The following is a 24,390-nucleotide window of genomic DNA, read 5'->3' as shown; positions in this document are numbered from 1 at the left end:
ACTCATGGGGAAATTTGGGCCCTATGTCCCCGAGTTTTAGTTTCCCCTATGAGTGGGAATATCCTCTCAGCATCCACCTTGTCGATCGAGCCCCCTCTTATATGTTTCAATAAGATCACCTCTCATTCTTCTGAACTCCAATAGGCCCAACTTATGTTCTTATGTTCTTATTTTACTTTTGATGCTAAATTTGTAAGACAACCTATAGGGAATTAACAATGATAAAGGTATAACAACAACTTGTATTTATATAGCCCCTTTAACATAGTGAAACTTCCCAAGGCGCTTCACAGGAGTATTATGAGATTTTGAAAAATTTGACACTGAGCCGCCTAAGTAGCAATTAGCGCAGGTGACCAAAAGCTTGGTCAAAGAGGTATGTTTGAAGGAGCGTCTTGAAGGAGGAAAGAGAAGTAGCGAGGTGGAGAGGTTTAGGGAGTTCCAGAGCTTGGGGCCTAGGCAACAGAAGGCACGGCCACCAATGGTTAAGCGATTATAATCAGGGATGCTCAAGAGGGCAGAGTTAGAGGAGTGCAGACATCTCGGGGGAGGTTGTGGGGCTAGAGGAGATTACAGGGATAGGGAGGGGCGAGGCCATGGAGGGATTTGAAAATAAGGATGAGAATTTTGTAATTGAGGCATTGTTTAACCAGAAGCCAATGTAGGTCAGCGAGCACGGGGATGATGGGTGAGCAGGACTTGATGCAGGTTAGGACATGGGCAGCTGAGTTTTGGATCACCTCTAGTTTATGTAGGGTAGAATGTGGGAGGCCAGCGTTGGAATAGTCAACACAGCCCAGGATACTATTAAGCTATAGGTTCCTGGTCTGTGTTGAGTACGCTGATCACAACCAAGGCAGCAGTTTACTCACTATCATTAGCCTCAGCAACTATGGACTAAGGAAGGAAAAAATCAGATGGAGTTCCCACTTCTGACAGCTACCCAGTGACCTCTTCTGGAAAGTCTGGATGTGAACATCGGATGAGAACAGGCTCGGATGTGATGCCTTTCCCTGTAGAACAACCTGGCCACACTCACATGACTCACGCATAAAGTACTCAACACATACCAGGAACCTAAGGCCATAAACAAATGTTAATAAGGCCATAAAAAAGCAAGCTAAGCACTCGACTTTATTTCTTGAAGATAGAATTGAAAAGTAGGGAAGTTATGCTTGTACCGAAGCTTAATAGTATCCTGGGCAGTGCCATTATCCGCTGATTCAATTTTATATGCCAGAAATTACAGTTGTACAATTACAATCTGCTTGACACCTCTCTGTCAGTACTTTAACTTGGAGTACTGCATACAGTTCTAGTCGGCATTTTATAAAAAGGATATAGAGGCACTGGAGACAGTGCAAAAAAAGATTTACAAATATGGGGCCCAAATTTCCCCAAGAGTTGCCCCATTTTTTTTGGAGTAAGTAGCTTTTTTTGGAGTAACTTAAAAATCGCAAATTTTCCCATTTAACTTGCTCCAATGTAAGTCAGTTAGTTCGATTTTTTTTTTTAGTGTAGTTTGATCTCTCCAATAGGGGGCGTGACAAGCCACTTACACCTCTTCTGGCCATAGAAGCACATTTGGCCAGCTGAAAGTTGCTCCAAACTAACTTAGGCCAGTGTATGTGCCCACTTTTGTAGGCACAGAAAAACCTTCCCTACATTTAAGAAATCAGCGCAGGTAGCCAGAGATAGGGGTGGGGGGGGGAGGTGGGGGAGGCGGGGTGGGGGAAGGTGAGTTAGAGGATTCCAAAGCTCTAATGACCTTTACATCAGCACAACATTATAACATCTTCAGCACAACAACTGCACAACATCACCACAAATAAATGAAAGATAAATCAGCTACAGAAAATAGAGCAGTCCTACCTTGCCGACTGCAAAACGCACCGGCTAGCCCTCCCGCCAAGGCTAGGGGCGGCAGGCACGCATGACTGTAGGGGGATTTTTACTTTTTACAGTTGACTCTAAATGTTGCGTGGTCCCAATGGAGGATGATTCAGTTTTGATGCAAAATATCTTTTATTGTAAATTTTACAGTGCACTTCAATGATACCAACAACAACAACAACAGCCACAACAGGAAAGAAAGTCTGCACCCATCCCTCACCCACATCTCGGGGAAAGTGCACTTCCTCATAGGGTCGGTGATGGTGGTGGGGGGGGAATGGGGTTAGGGGCCCGGCTTGGGTCTGACCGGTGCCTGGTGCATGGAGTGAAGTGGGAGTGGCATTTGAGTCTCCGGCCTTTGTGCCCTTATTGTAGAAGCCAGCTCCCTCATGGCATCTGCCATCGTCTGCACACCCTCTGAAATGTCCGCCCTGACTTCCCATCTTAGTGCAGAGATTTCACCCGATAGTGTGGCAACCTCATCACGCACTCCACTGACGGCTGCCAAGAGCGATCTCTAGAGGGCATTGGTCTCCTCACCCAATGAAACAACCTGATTAACCTCTGCTGAAGGCTGCCTCTCAGGAGAGACTGGTCGGCTTCTCCTTCCTCTCGCCATGGGTCTGCCTAGTGGCACCCCTCCAGTGCGAGGCGCAGGCTGGGACGGTGGGAGACTGGGTGTCCCAAGATGCATTTCCTGACCGCCACTCGGACCCGCGACCTCGGAAGGTGTGAACCCATGGAAGGTTGCCGAGGAGCTAATGGAGGGCTCTGGCTGTGTGATGCCCTGTGATATGTCCTGATCGATATCATGGTCAGAATTCTCCTGAGCACACATTTCCATGGACCCCTCCTACCCCCACCCGCCTTGGTCTGGAGCGCATACATCGGGATCCTCAGGATCTTGAGGAGTGTCGTTTTCTTCTGCAAAAGACAACATAACAGTCAAATGGTTAGCAGCACAGGAGGGGCAGGATGGGTGGCATGAGTAGTCTCACACGTAGCAGGCCAGTCAGCAGGTTGATTTGAAATGTCACTATGCATTTTAACGACTCGCCCTCACCCTCACGTGTGGGTGTAGCTTGTGCAGAGCTGATTCTTTTCCTGCAAGAGCAAGGCAGCAACCCTCTGTTCCAGGGGTGTCAGTTGGTGCAGATTTGGCGGAACTCCTCCTGTTCTAGTTCTCTCCCTCTTGTTGTGGGCCAATTTCTTCTGCAAAGATGAAAATATTAATTGTCAGACATGGTGCGCTTCTGATGGGTGGGACACATACAGATGCTCACATTTTCCACTGCAATTCAATTTAAAGATGAAGATATTACTTACACTCACGACTTGACCAACGTCCTGCCATTTTATCTTACTCTGGCTTCCAGATCTTGCGGTGTTGACCCCAGCGGAGAATTCTTCGGCAACAAGGTTCCATCTTTTTCTCATTTCCTTGGGGGAGACCTTTGACTGACCACTTTAGCTGATATCCAGCTCCAGCCATTTCTCCTCAATAACAGTCACTAATTTCTCTACTTTCTCATGGAGGAAATTCTTGGGGGTCGTCTTGCACGCTCTTGTGCCATTCGTCTATTGAACTCAAACACAGGTAGTGTTCAAAGATCACACTTACACCTCTCTTACACCTATCCAGCACTCCTTTCCACTCCCTCAGCCATACAAAAATCAATATTTAAACCTCATCTTTATATATACTCCTTAACCACTTATTCTGAGGATGCTCTCCCTTTAATTGGCCGATTGCCAAGCTTCCTGTTACACTGCACATGCGCGCAAACAGAACTGCCCATTGTGCATGCACACACACTCAAATGGTCATGCGTGCCCCTGCCGGCACTTCACGACACGGTGGGCCCAAGCCCCGCCCCCTTGATGGCTGCGCTGAGCAAGCGTGGCTGAAGCTCCGCCCCCCAGATTCTGCTGGCCGAAGCCAATGGATCCGGACGACGAGGGAGCGGCCAAATTCAGAGGTAGATATTTGGCGCTTTTTTTTCCTCCAGGAAGTCGGCGCACCACATCGAAATATGCCGCTCTAAGTGGCTGGGAAAATTTGGGGCCATGATACAAGAAATGCGAGGGTTTACCTATCGGGAAAGGATGAACAGGCTGGGTCAATTTTCTCTTGAAAAGAGAAGGCTGAAGGATGACCTAATAGAGCTCTTTAAAATTATGAAAGGATTTGATAGAGTAGACATAGAGAGAGTGTTTCCACGTGTGGGGAAGAACAAAACTAGATGCCATCAATATAAGATAGTAAACAAGAAATCAAATATAAAATTCAGAAGAAACTTCTTCAGGAGGAACAGTGGTCATAGTATCATAAGGTTTAGATTAGCTATGGAAAAGGACAGGGAACAATCTAGAGTAAAACTACTAAATTGGAGGAAGGCCACTTTCAGTGGGATGAGAACAGATCTGGCCCGGGTAAATTTGAATCAAAGGGGAAATAGTTTGGGTACAGTCAAGGTACATTCCCACTAGAGGGAAAGGTAGGGCAACTAAAGTCAGAGCTTCCCTGGATGACAAAAGAGATAGAGCGTAAGTTGAAGCAGAAAAAGAGTGCGTATGACAGATGTCAGGTTGAGAATACATCTGAGAATCAGGCTAAATATAGAAAGTTCAGAAGAGAAGTGAAAAAGAAAATCAGAGGGGCAAAGAGAGGGTATAAGAATTGCATGGCAGCTAACATAAACGTTAATTCAAAAGTCTTCTATAGGCATTTAAATAGTAAATGGGTAGTAAGAGGAGGGGTGGGGCCGATTAGGGATCAAAAAGAGACCTACACATGGAGGCAGAGGGCATGGCTGAGGTGCTAAATCAGTACTTTGCAACACTCTTCACCAAGGAAGAGGATGCTGCCATAGACATAGCGAAGGAGGCGGTAGAGGAGATACTGGATGAGATAAAAATTGATAAAGAGGAGGTACTAGAAAGGCTGGCTGTAGTTAAAAGTAGATAAGTCACCAGGACCAGATGGGATGCATCCTAGGACGTTGATGGAAGTGAAGGAAGAAATCGCAGAGCACTGGCCATAATCTTCCAGTCCTCCTTAGAAACAGGAATGGTGCCAGAAAACTGGAGAATTGCAAATGTTACAACCTTGTTCAGAAAATGGTGTAAAGATAAACCCAGCAACTACAGGCCAGTCAATTTAACCTCGGTAGTGGGGAAGCTTTTAGAAACAATAATTAGGGACAAAATTAACAGACACTTGGACAAGTGTGGATTAATTAAGGAAAGTCAGCATGGATTTGTTAAAGACAAATTGTGTGTAACCAACTTGATCAAGTTTTTTGATGAGGTAACAGAGAGGGTTGAAGAGGGCAATGTGGTTGACATGGTGCACATGGGTTTCCAAAAGGTGTTCGACAAAGTGCCACATAAATAGGTTTGCCAGCAAGGTTGAAGCCCATGGAATAAAAATGACAGTGGCAGCATGGATACGAAATTGACTAAGTGACAGGAAACAGAGAGTAGCGGTGAACAATTGTTTTTCAGACTGGAGGAAGGTATACACTGGTGTTCCCCAGGAATTGGACCTAGGACCACTGCTTTTCTTGATGTACATTAATGACTTGGATGTGGGTGTACAGGACACAATTTCAAAATTTGCAGATGACACAAAACTTGGAAGTTTAATGAACAGTGAGAAAGATAGTGATAGACTTCAAGAGACAGACTGGTGGAATGGGCGGACATGTGGCAGATGAAATTTAACGCAGAAAAGTGCAAAGTGATACATTTTGATGGAAAGAATGAGGAGAGGAAATTTAAACTAAAGGGTACAATCCTAAGGCGGGTGCAAAAACTGCACACACTTCGTCCATAGGCCAGGACAAAGCACTGGGCTGTTAAGCACTTTCAATTGCAGACCCAAAGCTAGGCAGCACTACAGACAGTAAGTCATCTAGCAGAACTTCAAGTGGATAATGTAAGCCCATCTAATGAGTACATAAGAGTTCATCAATCCATCTTTGGTTAAAAAGAGACCAAATGAATCTCTGATATCTGAGTCTTAGAAACAAAACTCCTGGGGTATTCCCGTCAGACCCTGCCAGCTTTATAGATATAATTACATATCATTTCAAGGGTAGCGGAAGAAAATTTATTACTCTACAATGTCAATGTTTTCTTGCCGTCAGATAACATATAGTTGGCTCGAAATATACTAGAGCCAGAAGGCAAACTGCAATACAAAAGCAAAAAGTGTCATCCCCTTATGGGCTTACAGTAATTCAGTAAATGTTTATATACTAGTAAACAGTCACACTGGGCACCATCATTGAAACTGGAGACTCCCAGAGACGTTGTAGCCTAATGAAGACCTAAGTACAATCATTTCTCTATGCCACCATTATAACCTCTGCCTTGCAATGAACTACATCCAGTCAAAGTGATCTGTTTTGCCGCACAGTGGCTAACTGTTGGAATTCAAAGGTATTGCTCTGTATTATATTCAATATAACTATTTGTACTGCACTTCGTCTGTCAAGCCCCCGCACCCCCGACCGTACTGCATTTTTTTGACCGACAGGCAACAAGCCCCACCCTCTGTCAAGCTCCCTGGCCCGAATCAGTCCCTTCACGTGGTGCCGAGAAGCAGAACCTGAGGCTCCGACTCTCTTCGCCTGCCCAGGCCCCGGCTCCCCCCCACCCCCGACAGACTCTCTCTCCTCCGGCCGGCGTGGGCCCGAGAGCGACGGGCCTGGGCCCGCTAGCGAGAGAGTGGCTGGGAGTGGGGAAAGAGAGAGGCTGGGGGAAGAGAGAGAGAGAGGCTGGGGGAAGAGAGAGAGAGAGGCTGGGGGAAGAGAGAGAGAGAGGCTGGGGGAAGAGAGAGAGAGAGGCTGGGGGAAGAGAGAGAGAGAGAGAGGCTGGGGGAAGAGAGAGAGAGAGAGAGAGAGGCTGGGGGAAGAGAGAGAGAGAGGCTGAGGGAAGAGAGAGAGAGAGAGGCTGGGGGAAGAGAGAGAGAGAGGCTGGGGGAAGAGAGAGAGAAGCTGGGGCAGAGTGAGTGAGGCTGGGGGCAGAGTGAGCGAGGCTGGGGGCAGAGAGAGGGAGGGAGGCTGGGGGGGAAGAGAGAGCGGGAGAGAGGCTGGGGGAGAGAGAGAGAGAGAGAGAGAGAGAGCGAGGGAGGCTGGGGGGAGAGATAGAGAGAGGCAGGAAGGGGGAGAGAGAGAGGCTGGGAGGGGGGGAGAGAGAGAGGCTGGGAGGGGGGGAGAGAGAGAGGCTGGGGGGGAGGGAGAGAGAGAGGCTGGGGGGTGGGGGCGGAGAGGGAGAGGCTGGGGGGAGAGTGAGAGGGAGAGGCTGGGAGGAGAGTGAGAGGGAGAGGCTGGGGGGAGAGTGAGGGAGAGGCTGGGAGGAGAGTGAGAGGGAGAGGCTGGGAGGAGAGTGAGAGGGAGAGGCTGGGGGGAGAGTGAGAGGGAGAGGCTGGGGGGAGAGTGAGTGGGAGAGGCTGGGGGAGAGTGAGAGGGAGAGGCTGGGGGAGAGTGAGAGGGAGAGGCTGGGGGGAGAGTGAGAGGGAGAGGCTGGGGGGAGAGTGAGAGGGAGAGGCTGGGGGGAGAGTGAGAGGGAGAGGCTGGGGAGAGTGAGGGGGAGAGGCTGGGGGAGAATGAGAGGGAGAGGGAGAGGCTGGGGGAGAGTGAGAGGGAGAGGCTGGGGGAGAGTGAGAGGGAGAGGCTGGGGGAGAGTGAGAGGGAGAGGCTGGGGGAGAGTGAGAGGGAGAGGCTGGGGGAGAGTGAGAGGGAGAGGCTGGGGGAGAGTGAGAGGGAGAGGCTGGGGGGGAATGGGAGAGGCTGGGGGGAATGGAAGGGGCTGGGGGGAATGGGAGAGGCTGGGGGAGAGAGGCTGTGGGGAGAGTGAGAGAGACTGTGGGGAGAGTGAGAGGCTGGGGGGAGAGTGAGAGGGAGAGGCTGGGGGGGGAATGGGAGAGGCTGGGGGGGGAATGGGAGAGGCTGGGGGGGGAATGGGAGAGGCTGGGGGGGGAATGGGAGAGGCTGGGGGGGGAATGGGAGAGGCTGGGGGGGGAATGGGAGAGGCTGGGGGGAATGGGAGAGGCTGGGGGGAATGGGAGAGGCTGGGGGGAGAGAGGCTGTGGGGAGAGTGAGAGAGGCTGTGGGGAGAGTGAGAGGCTGGGGGGAGGGGAGTGAGAGACACAGGTGGGTGGGGGGGGGGGGGCAGGGTGGAGAGAGACACGGGTGGGGGGAAGATGGATCACGTTCTTCCAACCCCTTACAAGGGACATCATTGGAGTGGATGAAATACAGAAGTCACGACACTGTCACTATTCACTTCATACCCAATAAACCTGTTAACAATCCATACACAATGCCTGCCCCATCTGTGGTGGGGCAGGATGCACTTGCACTGGGATAAGGCACTGGCTGGGGGAAGAATGTACTTGGACTGGGGTAAGGCACCATTGCTGGGGAGGGATGCAGTTGGACTGGGGTAAGGCACTTTGGCTGGGGAAGGCATGTACTTGGACTGGGGTAAGGCACTTCGGTTGGAGGAAGGATGTACTTGGACTGGAGTAAGGCATTTTGGCTGGCCCTTGCTGTCTTCTGGGGAGCTCTGTCCTCTGTCGCTTCAGGAAGTTAAAGTGGATCGAGTTACAATTTGCAAAGTCAGTGAGACCTTGGGATGGGCGATTCCAGTTACACATTCCTGTGAAACTTCAGGGTGGCTTAATCTCCAAGGGGTCTAATCTGAAACGAAGGGTGGAGCATGTTGGCCATTTTTGCCGTTCAAATAAGCACGTCCTATTATATTACCCTTGTAAGTATTGTCCTGCTAATGCCATTTCTACAAGATTACATAGGATACATGGCACAGATCCAGGCTATTCGGCCCAACCAGTCCATTCCGGCATTTATGCTCCACTCGAGCCTCTTCCTGTCTTTCCTCATTTAACTCCATCAGCGTAACCCTCTATTCCTTTCTCCCTCATAAGCTTGTCCAGCTTCCCCTTAAATGCATCTATACTATTTGCTTCAACCAATCCCTGTTGTAGCGAGTTCCACACACTCACCACTCTTTGGGTAAAGGAGTATCTTCTGAATTCCCTATTGGATTTCTAGGTGACTATCTTATAGTGATAGCCTCCAGTTATGCTCTTCACCACAAGTGGAAACATTCCCTCTGTATCCACTCTATCAAAACCTTTCATAATTTTAAAGACCTTTATTAGGTCACCCCTCAGCCTTTTTTTCAAGAGAAAAGAGACCCAGCCTGTTCATCCTTTCCTGATATGTATACCCTTGCATTTCTGGTACCATCCTTAAAAATCTTCTGTGCATCCTCTCCAGTCCCTCTATATCCTTTTTATAATATGGTGACCAGGACTGCACGCAGTACTCTATAAGTGTGGTCTAACCAAGGTTCGATACAGGTTCAGCATAACTTCCCTACTTTTTAATTCTATCCCTCTAGAAATAAACCTTTGGTTTGCTTTTTTTATGGTCTTGCTAACCTGTGGCGCAACTTTTAATGATTGGTGTATTTGTACTCCGGGAACAAAGAAATGGCAGACCAATTGAACAAATATTTCGGATCTGTCTTCACAAAGGAAGACACAAATAACCTTCCGAATGTACTAGGGGGCAGTGGGTCGAGTGAGAAGGAGGTACTGAAGGATATCCTTATTAGGCGGGAAATTGTGTTAGGGAAATTGATGGCATTGAAGGCTGATAAATCCCCGGGGCCTGATGGTCTGCATCCCAGAGTACTTAAGGAAGTGGCCCTAGAAATAGTGGATGCATTGGTGATCATTTTCCAACAGTCTAGCGAATCTGGATCCGTTTCTATGGACTGGAGGGTAGCTAATGTAACACCACTTTTTAAAAAAGGAGGGAGAGAGAAAATGGATAATTATAGACCGGTTAGCCTGACATCAGTAGTAGGGAAAATGTTGGAATCAATCATGAAGGATGAAATAGCAGCGCATTTGGAAAGCAGTGACAGGATTGGTCCAAGTCAGCATAGATTTATGAAAGGGAAATCATGCTTGATGAATCTTCTGGAATTTTTTGAGGATGTAACTAGCAGAGTGGACAAGGGAGAATCAGTGGATGTGGTGTATTTGGACTTTCAAAAGGCTTTTGACAGGGTCCCGCACAAGAGATTGGTGTGCAAAATCAAAGCGCATGGTATTGGGGTAATGTACTGACGTGGATAGAGAACTGGTTGGCAGACAGGAAGCAGAGAGTCGTGATAAACGGTTCCTTTTCAGAATGGCAGGCAGTGACTAGTGGAGTGCCGCAGGGCTCAGTGCTGGGACCCCAGCTCTTTACAATATACATTAACAATTTAGATGAAGGAATTGAGTGTAATATCTCCAAGTTTTCAGACGACACTAAACTGGGTGGCGGTGTGAGCTGTGAGGAGGACGTTAAGAGGCTGCAGTGTGACTTGGACAGATTAGATGAGTGGGCAAATGCATGGCAGATGCAGTATAATGTGGATAAATGTGAGGTTATACATTTTGGGGGAAAAAACACGAAGGCAGAATATTATCTGAATGGCGGCAGATTAGGAAAAGGGGAGGTGCAACAAGATCTGGGTGTCATGGTTCATCAGGTACAGCAGGCGGTGAAGAAGGCAAATGGTATGTTGGCCTTCATAGCTAGGGGATTTGAATATAGGAACAGAGAGGTCTTACTGCAGTTGTACAAGGCCTTAGTGAGGCCTCACCTGGAATATTGTGTTCAGGTTGGGACTCCTAATCTGAAGAAGGGTGTTCTTGCTATTGAGGGAGTGCAGCGAAGGTTCACCAGACTGATTCCAGGGATAGCTGGACTGTCATATGAGGAGAGACTGGATCAACTGGACCTTTATTTACTGGAGTTTAGAAGGATTAGAGGGGATCTCGTAGAAACGTATAAGATTCTGAAGGGACTGGACAGGTTAGATGCGAGAAGAATGTTCCCGATGTTGGGGAAGTCCAGAACCAGAGGACATAGTCTTAGGATAAGGGGTAGGCCATTTAGGACTGAATTGAGGAGAAACTTCTTCACTCAGAGAATTGTTAACCTGTGGAATTCCCTGCCGCAGAGAGTTGTTGATGTCAGTTCATTGGATATATTCAAGAGGGAGTTAGATATGGTCCTTGCGGCTAAGGGGATCAAGGGGTATGGAGAGAAAGCAGGAAAGGGGTACTGATTGAATGATCAGCCATGATCTTATTGAATGGCGGTGCAGGATCGAAGGGCCAAATGGCCTACTCCTGCACCTATTTTCTATGTTTCTATGAGATCCTTTTGTTCCTCAACCCCACCTAGACTCACACCTTCCAAGTAATAAGTGACCTCCCTATTCTTCCTACCAAAATGTGCTGATTCACATTTATCTGTGTTGAACTTCATTTGCTAATTATTTGACCATTCTGCAAGATTATTAATGTCCTCCTGTAATTTGTTGCAGTCCCCCTCAGTATTGACTATTCCCCCCCCAATTTGGTATCATCCGCAAGTTTAGAAATTGTGTTTTTGATTCCAAAGTCTAAATTGTTAATGTAAATTGTGAACAGCAGTGGTCCCAGCACTGATCCTTGTGGAACACCACTACCCACGTTCTGTCACTGTGAATAGCTACCCTTTACTCCCACTCTCTGTTTTCTGTCTTGAAGCCAGCTAGCGATCCACTCTAGCCAGCTACCGATCCATTTAGAACTACAGCAGCAGTAATAAGAAGGGTGATTTTGAACTGCTGAGTGCACATTTACATAACTTAAATATATCTGAAAAATGGGTAATTAGCAATTGAAAATCAGAGATGGGGGAGGCATCTTGGCCACTCCATTCACACCCAAGGCTCAACTGATGCAATTTTCAGGCGGCCTGCACTTGGGCAAGCATGCCCTGCTGCCTGAAGCAGAAGGAAGGCTACCTGAATATGCAAATTGTGGTCCTATAACATTTGTAGGACCCCAATTGCAATTTTTAGGTGCAAATGGGTGGAGTGTGCAGACTCTGCCCATTTCCACCATGGGCCACTCAGAAAATGTGCTCCGAAACTTGTATATTTTTTTGGTGGGCCTCTGCTTCCACTGACAGGGGAGACTAGAACTAGGGGGCATAATCTTAGAATAAGGGGCCGCCCATTTAAAACTGAGATGAAGAGGCATTTCTTCTCTCAGAGAGTTGTAAATCTGTGGAATTCGCTGCCTCAGAGAGGTGTGGAAGCTGGGTCATTGAATAAACTTAAGACAGAGATAGACAATTTCTTAACTAATAAGGGAATAAGGGGTTAAGGGGAGCGGGCAGGGAAGTGGACCTGAGCCCATGATTGGATCAGCCATGATCATATTAAATGGCCGAGCAGGCTCGAGGGGCCAAATGGCCTAGTCCTGCTCCTATTTCTTATGCTCTGATATAAGAGTTGCAGGAATGCTCCTCCGAGAATTCTAAAAATACTCCAGCTTGTCTGAGACCCTTCCTAGAATTGCCCCCCAGCCCCAACCTGACCTACCGCCTGCCTCAGCATGGAATTTCCCACCCTTCCACAACTGATGAGATACAGCAGTGTGCCATTGGCACCGCAGCTTCCTGGAGGCACGTTAATGAGCGCCGGGCCTCAAACTGACTCGGGCCTTGGGCCAGCACCAACGGGAGGATGGTCCAGCGCTCCCCCTACCTTGCACCCATTTCTCGAAGTCAAAGATTGTCTGCCAAAATGTTGCCTTCGTTTTCTAAAAATGGACAATATGTGTGGAACTTTTGTTTTCCTTCCAACTGATTGCACTTGTGTTTTTCTGTTTTGTTTCTTGTTATAGGATCGCTGTCTGTCTATAATCGAACACCTTGCAGCCAACCTTGTGTGGAAAGATGAAACCAAACTGATTAAGGAACCAGCTCTTTCTATTCAGGTACTGATCTGTGGGAATATAGATCCTTAAGGAAAATAGTATACATGTTACATTTGTTCAGAAATGCATGTACTTCTGTTGCGCTGTAAAAAATAGCAGAAGTTTATATGCCTGGTGAGGACAATATTAGGCATAATTGTGATATCTTCCTACAGTTAAATAGCCTGCCAGTCCTCAACATCGAACCTTCCAAATGGGCACTTTAGTGAGGTGTTGGAGAATGGCTGGTACCTGGGAAGCTATTCCTCAGCATGCATCAAAGACTTTAGGAAAGCAACAGAGAAAATTGGAAAGGATTTAGAATAAAAACTTCGCTGCAAGGTTTAACTCAATTTATTGGACATGTGGACAGTTTGAAGTGAACTTTGCTAAGCAAGATTCCCTATTTGATTTTTTAAAAAGCAATGGTTTAATAAACATAATTCACCATGGGCTAGTTAGTCATCACTGGTGATTGTTTAACAACACCCATGATACTCACCCTTACAGTTTGCAAAATGTGAATTATAATTTGTTGGTGTTAAGCTGCTTGGGAAAATTAATCCATGTGACAAAGTGTGTGTTAGTAAATGAATGTGTTTATCACATGGGAGATGCATTTGAGCTTCAAGGTCAAATACACAAACAATTATATTTCGACACAAAAATTGTTAATAACATTTATAACTATTGGAAAATGTATATTGCAATTAAGAGAATATTTCAATTGTTTCTTTAAAATGGGCTCACTAACTGAACATTAAGTTGTATATGTAAAAAAAGCTAGGAAATGAAGGAATTCTGGTTGGTCGTATCAGATCCATTGGGGTTTAATTTATTTCTATACTCAAAAGCCAATCAATAGTACAATACCCTATTTTATTCTCTATCGTTACCCATAATTAGGAGCTAAAAGGACATAAGATACACTTGTGAAGAAAGTTTAATAATCAGCACCAAGTCTCTTGAGGAAAACAATGTCTTAATTCAGCAAGACTTGATTATAAGGCAGTTAGCATTCACAGCACAGCACAAATACAATGATCACACAATTTTCTTTTGAAAGAGCGGTGTGCCTTGGTTCATTTTTAATGAGGATAATATAAACCTCATCCCTCCAAATAAAACTTAAAAATAATTATCAGTTGTTAACAGGTTATTTAGTAGCCCCAACTTAAATCATTTGCAGCAACAGATAGTTAGCCTATTGCTTCTATCGGGCTGGATTTTCGGTTGTGCTCATTTCAGGGCGGTAATGGCGGTGGGGCATAAAGTTTGCATCCAGGAACAGTTTGCGCCTCAGTCAGCAAAATTCATCAGCTGGGCCCTGAGAGTGGGGCAGAGCGCTAAGCGGGGCATTAGCCTCTCTTAGGGCGCTAGGCAGGCTGAGCAGGCAAAAATCCCGAGCTAAACAGCCGACCTCGGAGTGCTGTAAGAGAGGCCTGGAGGGGGCAACAAAAAAAAAAACAGAAAAAACCCCCACCAAAAACATTCCCAATAAATAACTCACACCACCACAACATCAATTGCAAAAAAAAACAATCACACTTACCTGAGGTCGACATTACTTACCTCTTTGCAGCCGCTACAGCTTGGACCTCCCGCGTTCTTAGGCGATCCCAGCAAGGCGCTCTGTGGAGCATTACGGATCGGGCGGCATCAAACATCAAGCAGGTTTCGCAACCAGGGGCCTCTTCTGGGCGGTAATGCATTGCGCCCCATTGAAACCGGCCCCGAATGTCCTGACGGGGCGCTGGAAGCTGGCCATTCTCTCGGAAGTGCATAACGCTGCCATTGCCGCCCCTTCGAGTCGCTAACAAGGGCCAAAAATCTGGCCCATAAATACGAGTCTGCCACATGCTGCTTGGGATATGAAGCAGGACTGCAGGTGGCTGAGACTTTAAGCTGAAGTTTTATTCAGGCTGTCCACTACATCTGCAAAATGGCAGTTCTGGCATGGGAATAACAGTGCTACCCGAAACTTAACTATTAGTCTGCTACGAGATTCTAGGAAAGTATCAGCTTTAAACACTAATATTAGTTGGGCTAATTGGGATATTAAAACTGCAGTTTTATCATGTAATATTAACCCAACTAAAATAAATACTTAAAATGAGAATAGCTTTTCAACACATTACTTCAGCTAGTTCTGCCTTCCTTTTTCTGTCCAATTTCTCATCTTCCCTATTCTCTTTATTCATTAATTAACTTTACTATTAAGTGTGGAAGAACTCTACAAGACTGAGTACTGTGAGCTAAAACTGATGTGACCTTAGTCTTTTTAATACAACTCCGGAGTGCCTAAGCAGCATGGCAGACAACCGTTTATACTCACTTGCACGAGGTGTGCAGGTGATACTTGGGCCTCCAACAGTTGCACCTTCTGCTGGCAAGTCTTACACAGTTACAATGTTTACATACATAATACTTACCTTTGCCTAATTCTCAACCAATACATCTCGTTTGAACTATTACATACTTTCTGCACCTTATTTAACTGTTTTCCTCTGCCTCGTCTTCTTGGGTCCCACTGTCTATTTTGCCTTGGCATAAAAACTAGGGCCTGATTGAAAACCAGCTTAAATGGCATGGATTTGCAGCTAATTCACCTAATTGAGTGCCATAATTCTGAAGATTCACATGAGCAAGTACAAGTCACAAGCAGGTCAATCATTGGTGCATTTCTGTGTGTCAAACCAATAGGGGTTATATTTCAGGTGAAGTTACCTTTCAGCCCAATTGTGTTTGAATTATAGAAGTTGTCCACAGCATAGTGAGGGTTAATATTTTTAAATGTTTAAAAAGATGTTGTTATTTAGCAGATTGTTGATGATGGAAGCACAGTTTTAATGATCCCATCCCCAAATGTGCAATTAAAACAAACCACTCCTTCAAAGTACTCTCGGAGATGCAAATTCAGGCCATCAGAAGATTATTAGTTTGATAAATATTTCTTGCTAAGATAAAACTATCTCAGTGGCTTCATATTTTACAACAGGAAATAAGTGAAGGGAGGAATCTTTCAGGTGCCAATAAATTCTCTGCCATTTTCTCCAGGGAGAAAGTTACATTTTGGGCAGGAATAGCTTATTTTTTGCCAGTCTAACTCTTTCATGCCAGGTTTTCCTGGTATAAATTGTTTAAACAAAACTAATTGATGTAGCAGGTTGTTAGGGGATAAATTAAATTGGGGGTTAAATTGTAGACTAATTATAAACTTTCAGAATGACTGCAGCCATCCTGTGCATGCAAAAATTAGACTGCATCAGACCAAATCTAAAAATTGCAGTCTGTAAATTAGAAAGACACACCCTGTTGCTTTTGAAATTGAACATCAGTGGATTGAAATTAGCCTGTTCAACAAGCAAAGTTCCTCTGTCTGTTATTTTAATGGAACCCATTTGTGTTAACACATTTATTACTAATATTATACCGCATGCCCTCTGAAGGTAGAATCCACTAGCCTCCATTTATTTAAAGGAGAGTCTGCTTGCCTTGGTCCTTCTCTTAATGCACTAAACTTTCTCCTCATTTGTTCCCAGTTCAGCTAGACCCCGAGAAAGCACAATGACCTGCTCTTGCACCTCCTTCCAGTGAGGCCCTCTGCCCCCAAAAGAATCACCATCCTTTCCTGCATCTGCTCCAGGCTTTCCTTGCTGATTGAGGCAATTGCCCAAGTTGCTCCTTGCAGACATGAACTGCCGCTCATATGTTGATTTGCACAGGAAAATACCTATTTCACTTTAAGAGTCAGCATTCTCCTCTTCAATGAAGCTATAATCCCGGGTCCAGCTTTCTGTTGCTATTTACGGACCAGTGCCAGGCTGATGCTGTCCAGAGAGTGATAATGGAACTGGTGCATTTTCTGAATGAACAACTGCAGAGGCAACCTTCAGTGAGCACAATGGCAACCGGGCTCACTACTAATAGCTTCCAGGCACCAACAGGTGTTATCACAGGGCTGCGTCACTCTTCAGTCAACACCTCTATCTAGCAGGTCTTGTCGCCGAGAGCATGCAGAAAACAAGTGTAGGCAGCGGAAGGAGCGTGTGGCAAACCAGACTCCCCACCTACCCTTTCCTTCAACCACTGTCTGTCCCACCTGTGTCAGAGACTGTAATTCCCATATTGGTCTATACAGTCACCTAAGAACTCACTTTAGAGTGGAAGCAAGGCTTCCTCAATTTCGAAGGATTGCCTATGATGATGATGTTTGACCTTGCACGTCACTAAGTCAACTTTGGCATTGATCAGCACCTGTAGTTCCAGTGCTCCCCATGGAGCCATGTGAAGTTGGCACACTCCATGTATTGCTCAGCATATCTTTTTATAGACACCTGCTTCATCAGGTATGTCGGGAGTGGTTACACACCTTTTCATGTCTCAGAGGCTCTCTGAAGACTCCCTGATAGCACTCCTTCACAATAGCACTGTAAACCCTGCCATAAAAGCAGAAAATGTTGGAAACACTCAGCAGGTCAGACAGAATCTGTGAAGAGAGAAATGGAGTTAATGTTTCAGGTCGATGACACTGCTCTATGTAGTAAATGATGTGGTTGTCCTGCCCATGTGAGGGGAAAGGTCTTCCTGCTGCAGTTCCTGTTCTTACCCCTGTGGGGCACTGCACTTGAGAACCCTTCACCAGTGAAGAGAGCACCTGGAATTACATGAGTAATGGGGACTATGTTAATATTGTTGCACAGTCATTCTAGTATACATTCTTGAATATCTTTCCTTAAAGGTTTGGATGCTGTGATACTTGCCACAGAAATACTATGCTTAGAACATTGCACATACACAGCCCATGCACATGCCCATCTTGGAGGGGAAAAGCTCCCAGGGGCATGTTGCATCAACCCAGCCAGCTACTTAGAGAGTACCCATTAATTTACACCGTTTCAAATTTTCAATGCCCACAAGCAACAGAGATACATTTTTATGAACACAATTTTTCTGATACATTTGTCAGAGGAACTTTAGCCCCATGTGTTTTATTTATGTGCTCTATGCTCAACTCTTTCCATTTCCATTCCAGTAATCAGTCAGCTAGAATCTAGGAACAAAGAGTAAAGAAATCATGGGGTAAAACCTCCACAGGCGTTCTTCCGCTCTCTCATCGGAGCCTAACCAGAAACCCTAGATAAGCAGCTGTTTATGCCATTCCTCCAAATTTTCCACCGATCTTCCGCTGAAGTTAAGGCGGGAGGTTGGGAGAACCCTTGTGGAAATTCTACCTCCTTTATTCCTGATAGCCGAGAAACAAGTCACTTCATTCATCAAGACTGCAGTAGTATTTTCTTCCACAGGCCATTTAGTCTAATTCCACTCTTTTACACACACCACATAACCGCTAATATTCTTCTTTCCAAACAACTCTATAATTTCCTTTCAAAAGAATTTATGGCATCTGCTTTAGCAACAGTTTTAGCAAAGTATTTCACATTCTAACCATCCTCTATGCAAAGACATTTTTTCTAACCTGGCCTTTAGTTCTTTTTCTGACTATTTTACACATATGCCCGTTCATCACCATCTTATCAATTTGTCACTAGTTACCTTATTGTAACCCTTCACGATCTTCAGGACTTTTTATCAGGAAACCCCTTAATCACCTCAGCAGAGAGGTTCCACAGGGTTTTCCCAATCTCCCACCATAAATTCAGTGGAAGCCATGGAGCGATGTCCATTTTTAACCATTTGCATAGGATTACATAGGATATACAGCACAGAAATGCTGGTGTTTATGCTCCAATCGAGCCTCCTCCCGTCTTTCCTCATCTAAATCTATCAACATAACCCTCTATTCCTTTCTCCCTAATATGTTTGTCCAGCTTCCCCTTAAATGCATCTATATTATTTGCTTGAAACATTTCCTCTGCCCCTTGATAAAATGCAACATCCCCACCGACACCTGGGAGTCCCTGGCCAAAGACCACCCTAAGTGAAGGAAGAGCATCCAGGAGGGCACTGAACACCTCGAGTCTCGTCGCCGAGAGCATGCAGAAAGCCAGCGCAGGCAGCAGAAGGAGCATGCGGCAAACCAGTCCCACCCACCCTTTCCTTCAATGATTGTCAGTCCCACCTGTGACAGAGACTGTAATTCCCGTATTGGACTGTTCAGTCACCTAAGAACTCACTTTTAGAGTCGAAGCGATTTCGAGGAACTGCCTATGATGATGATTATTTGCTTCAACCACTCCCTGTGGTAGCAAGTTCCACATTCTCACCATTCTTTGGAAGTTTCTTCTGAATTCCCTATTGGATTTCTTGGTGACTAACTTATATTGGTGGCCTCTAGTTTTGCTCTTCCCCACAAGTGGAAACTGTTATGTATGCAACCCTAGGTAACCTGTATCATACCGCCACCAGAGGGCATACCTGTTGGAGTCCCAAGTGATCCCAGCATCCTTTGTGAGCACTGTATATAAGCAGGCCTCCCATGCTGTACCAGGACTCTGGAGTTTGAATAAAGGAGCCAAGGTCACATTTACTCATGTCTACAGTACTCAGTTAACATTACTTTATTATGAGCTTAACAACTGGCGACGAGATAACGAACAATCACGCGAAAATGCAGAGAGCTATTGGTATCCTGGAGAAATTCTCTGAAGGGGACGATTGGGAGGCCTTCGTGGAGCGACTTAACCAATACTTCATGGCCAACGAGCTGGAAGGGGACGAGAATGCTGCCAAACGAAGGGCGATCCTTCTCACTGTCTGTGGGGCAACAACCTATGGCCTCATGAAGAACCTTCTAGCTCCGGTGAAACCAACAACCAAATCGTATGAAGAAGTGTGTACGCTGGTCTGGGAGCACCTAAATCTGAAGAAAAGCGTTCTGATGGCAAGGTATCGATTTTACACGTGTCAAGGCCAGGAAGTGGCGAGCTACGTCGCCGAACTAAGGCGCCTTGCAGGACATTGCGAATTCGATGAATTCCTTGAGCAAATGCTAAGAGACTTTTTTGTGCTTTGCATTGGCCATGAGGTTATCCTTCACAAACTATTGACTGTTGAAACACCAAACCTGAGCAAAGCCATAACGATAGCCCAGGCATTTATGTCCACCAGCGATAACACCAAACAAATTTCGCAACAAAGAGGTTTCAGCAAGTTCTATAACAAAGTAACGTTGTTTTCAGGCAGGAATGCATATGGCAGAACGTACACGCCTGCAGCCGCACGACCTCAGATGACCCAGAGTCCACCATCAAACGTTAATGCAAGGCAGTTAACACCTTGTTGGCGCTGCGGAGGTGATCATCGAGCCCATCATTGCCGCTTCAAACAATATGTGTGTAAAGGCTGTGGAACAATGGGACACCTCCAGCGAATGTGCAGATGAGCTGCAAACCCTGCAAACCACCACGTTGCGGAGGAGGATCGATCCAGGCTGAACTAAAGACTCGAACCGAGGAAGCAGAAGTGTACGGGGTACACACCTTCACCTCGAAATGTTCACCGATCATGCTAAAAATCGAACTGGACGAAATTCCAGTATCCATGGAACTGGACATGGGTGCAAGTCAGTCTATCATGAGCAATAAGGCCTTCGACAGGCTGTGGTGCAACAAGGCACACAGGCCCAAGCTTAGCCCCATTCACACCAAGCTAAGAACTTACACGAAAGAACTGTTATTGGCAGCGCAGCAGTAAAAGTCTCCTATGATGGAGCAGTGCACGAACTCCCACTATGGATTGTATCAAGAGATGGCCCCACACTGTTCGGCAGAAGTTGTGTGGGAAAAATCCGCTGGAACTGGGACGACATCCGAGTGCTTTCGAAAGTCGATGATGCCTCACGTGCCCAGGTTCTGAGCAAGTTCCTATCGTTGTTTGAGTCAGGCATCGGAAGTTTCTCGGGGGTGAAGGTGCAGATCCACTTGGTTCCCGGTACACGACCCATCCACCACAAGGCACAGGCGGTGCCATAAATGATGCGAGAGAAAGTGGAAATTGAGTTGGACAGGCTGCAGTGTGAAGGCATCATCGCACCGGTGGAGTTCAACGAGTAGGCCAGTCCGATTGTTCCGGCTCTCAAAGGCGATGGCACGGTCAGAATTTGTGGGGACTCTAAAGTAACGATTAACCGTTTTTCGCTACAGGACCAGTATCCGCTACCCAAGGCCGCCAAATTATTTGCGACCCTGGCTGGAGGAAAGACATTCAGCAAGTTGGACCTGTCCTCGGCCTACATGACGCAGGAGCTGGCGGAATCTTCGAAAGGCCTCACCTGCATCAACACACACAAAGGTCTGTTCACCTACAATAGATGCCCGTTTGGGATTCAATCGGCCGCAGCAATTTTTCAAAGGAACATGGAGAGTCTGCTAAAGTCAGTTCCGCGCACCGTGGTTTTCCAGGACGACATACTGGTCACAGGTCTGGACACCATCGAACACTTGAAGAACCTGGAAGAGGTTCTAAGTAAGCTAGATCGCGTGGGACTCAGGTTGAAACGCTCAAAGTGTGTTTTCCTGGCACCAGAGATCGAGTTCTTGGGGAGAAGAATCGCGGCAAATGGCATCAGACCCACCGGCGCCAAGACGGAGGCCATCAAGAACGTGCCAAGATCACAGAATGTGATGGAGCTGCAGTTGTTCCTGGGACTCCTCAACTATTTTGGTAATTTCCTACCCGGGTTAAGCACCTTACTAGAACCCCTACATGTGCTGCTACGCAAGGGAGATGATTGGGTATGGGGGAAATCAAAAGAGGCTGCGTTTGAGAAAGCGAGAAATCTGTTATGTTCCGACAAATTGCTTGTTTTGTACAACCCATGTAAACGTTTAGTGCTAGCTTGAGATGCATCTTCGTACGGGGTCGGGTGTGTGTTACAACAAGCAAATGAATCGGGAACATTGCAACTGGTCACCTATGCATCCAGAAGTTTGTCCAAGGCCAAAAGGGCCAACAGCATGATTGAAAAAGAAGCTCTGGCATGCATTTACGGAGTGAAAAAAATGCACCAGTATTTGTTTGGTCTCAAGTTTGAGTTAGAAACTGACCATAAACCACTCATATCACTATTCTCAGAGAACAAAGGGATTAATACCAACGCCTCTGCCCGCATCCAAAGATGGGCGCTCATGCTGTCTGCATATAACTATGTAATCTGCCACAGACCAGGCACAGAAAACTGCGCTGATGCTCTCAGTCGGCTAAAATTGCCCACCACCGGGGTGGAAATGGCACAGTCTGCAGACTTGCTCGGTGATGGATGCATTTGAAAATGAAAAGCCACTTGTTACGGCCCGCCAGATCAGGACCTGGACCAGCCAGGAACCTTTACTGTCCCTTGTAAAAAGCTGTGTCCTCCATGAGAGCTGGTCCAGCGTCCCAGCGGAGATGCATGAAGGGATCAAGCCGTTCCAGCGGCACAAAGACAAAATGTCCATACAGGCGGATTGTCTTCTGTGGGGCAATCGTGTGGTTTTGCCTTAGAAAGGCAGGGAAACGCTCACACGTGACGTACACAGTATCCACCCAGGCATAGTAATGATGAAAGCTATAGCCAGATCCCATGTGTGGTGGCCCGGCATCGACTCAGATTTGGAGTCATACGTGCCCCAATGCAACACTTGCTCTCAACTGAGCAATGCACCCAGAGAGGCACCGCTAAGTTTGTGGTCATGGCCCTCCAAACCGTGGTCTAGGATCCACTTTGACTTTGTGGGCCTGTTTCTAGGCAAAATGTTTTTGGTTGTTGTGGATGCTTATTCAAAATGGATTGAGTGTGTAATAATGTCTGTATGCACGCCCATCATCATCATCTCATAGGCAGTCTCTCGGAATCGAGGAAGACTGGCTTCCACTACTAAAGTGAGTGCTTTGGTGGCTGAACAGTCCAACACGAGAGCCACAGAGCCTGGCACAGGTGGGATTGACATTCGTTGGGGGAAGGGGGGGTGGGGTGGGACTGATTTGCCGCACGCTCCTTCCGCGCCTGCGCTTGACCTCTTCATGTTCGCAGCGTTGAGATTCGAAGAGCTCAATGCCCTCCCGGATGCACTTTCTCCACCTAGGGTGGTCTTCGGCCAGGGTCTCCCGGGTGTCAGTGGTGATGTTGCACTTCACCAGGGAGGCTTTGAGCGTGTCCTTGTAATGTTTCTGCTGCCCATCTTTGTCTCGATTGCCATGAAGGAGCTCCGCGTAGAGCAATTGCTTAGGGAGTCTTGTGTCTGGCATGCGAAGTAAGTGGCCTGCCCAGCGAAGCTGATCGAGTGTGGTTAGTGCTTCAATGCTGGGGATGTTAGCCTGGGCAAGGACACTGATGTTGGTGCGTCTGTCCTCCCAGGGGATTTGCAGGATCTTGCGGAGACATCATTGGTGATATATCTCCAGCGACTTGAGGTGTCTTCTATACATCGTCCATGCTTCTGATCCATACAGGAGGGCTGTAATGACTACAGCTCTGTAGACCATGAGCTTGGTGGTAGGTTTGAGGGCCTGGTCTTCAAACACTCTTTTCTTCAGGCGGCCGAAGGCTGCACTGGCGCACTGGAGGCGATGTTGAATCTCCGCATCAATGTCAGCCTTTGTTGCCAAGAGGCTCCCGAGGTATGGGAAGTGATCCACGTTGTCGAGGGCCGCACCATGAATCTTGATGACAGTGGGGCAGTGCTGTGTGGCGAGAGTAGGCTGATGGAGTACCTTTGTCTTACGGATGTTAAGTGTAAGGCCCATGCTTTCATATGTCTCGGTGAATACATTGACTATATCCTGGAGTTCAGCCTCAGAATGTGCACAGACTCAGGCGTCGTCCGCATACTGCAGCTCAATGACTGAGGTTGGGGTGATCTTGGACCTGGCCTGAAGGCGGCGTAGGTTACACAACTTCCCACTGGTTCTCTAGTTTAGTTCCACTCCAGCGGGGAGCTTACAATAATGTCTGTAAGCACGTCCACTGCCACTATCGAAAGCCTACGAGCCATGTTCGCCACGCATGGCCTGCCTGATGTCCTTGTCAGCGACAATAGGCCGTGCTTCACCAGTGCTGAATTCAAGGAATTCATGACCCGCAATAGGATCATCTGCCCCGTTCAAGCCCGCATCCAATGGCCAGGCAGAACGGGTAGTCCAAACCATCAAGTAAAGCTTAAAACTTGTGTCGGAAGGCTCCCTGCAGACCTGCCTGTCCCGAGTCCTGCTTAGCTACCACACCAGACCCCACTCGCTCACCGGGGTTCCCCCGGCCGAGCTGCTCATAAAAAGGGCGCTCAAAACAAGGCTCTCTCTTGTCCACCCTGATCTCCATGATCACATCGAGGACAGGCGGCATCAACAAAGCATGTACCATGATCGCGCAAACTTGTCACGCGATATTGAAGTCAATGACCCTGTATTGGTACTCAAGAAGGCAGACATTGATGCGGAGATTCAGCATCGCCTCCAGTGTGCCAGTGCAGTCTTCGGCCGTTTGAGAAAAAGAGTGTTTGTAGATCAGGCCCTCAAATCTACCACCAAGCTCATGGTCTGCAGAGCTGTAGTAATACCCGCCCTCCTGTATGGATCTGAGGCATAGACGATGTATAGAAGGCACCTCAAGTCGCTGGAGATATATCACCACAATGTCTCCGCAAGATCCTGCAAATCCCCTGGGAGGACAGGCGAACCAACATCAGTGTCCTCAATCAAACCAGCCCCACCGA

The 24,390-nt window shown here is 46.9% G+C and overlaps 1 protein-coding gene across 2 annotated transcripts in view; it reads left to right on the top strand.

Annotated features, from left to right (window-relative positions):
- LOC139259496 (uncharacterized) overlaps positions 1-24,390 on the top strand; it is a 162,178-nt gene that overhangs the window by 55,683 nt on the left and 82,105 nt on the right. For both annotated transcript variants that reach the window (XM_070874967.1, XM_070874968.1), the window contains exon 3: positions 12,668-12,760. In XM_070874967.1, the coding sequence (XP_070731068.1) occupies positions 12,668-12,760 (93 nt within the window). The remainder of the gene's footprint in view (positions 1-12,667; positions 12,761-24,390) is intronic.

The sequence above is a fragment of the Pristiophorus japonicus genome, chromosome 3, assembly GCF_044704955.1.
Source record: "Pristiophorus japonicus isolate sPriJap1 chromosome 3, sPriJap1.hap1, whole genome shotgun sequence".
Taxonomy (NCBI): domain Eukaryota; kingdom Metazoa; phylum Chordata; class Chondrichthyes; family Pristiophoridae; genus Pristiophorus; species Pristiophorus japonicus.
Note: the sequence above shows the minus strand (reverse complement) of the source record. Positions and strands in the feature narration are given on the sequence as shown.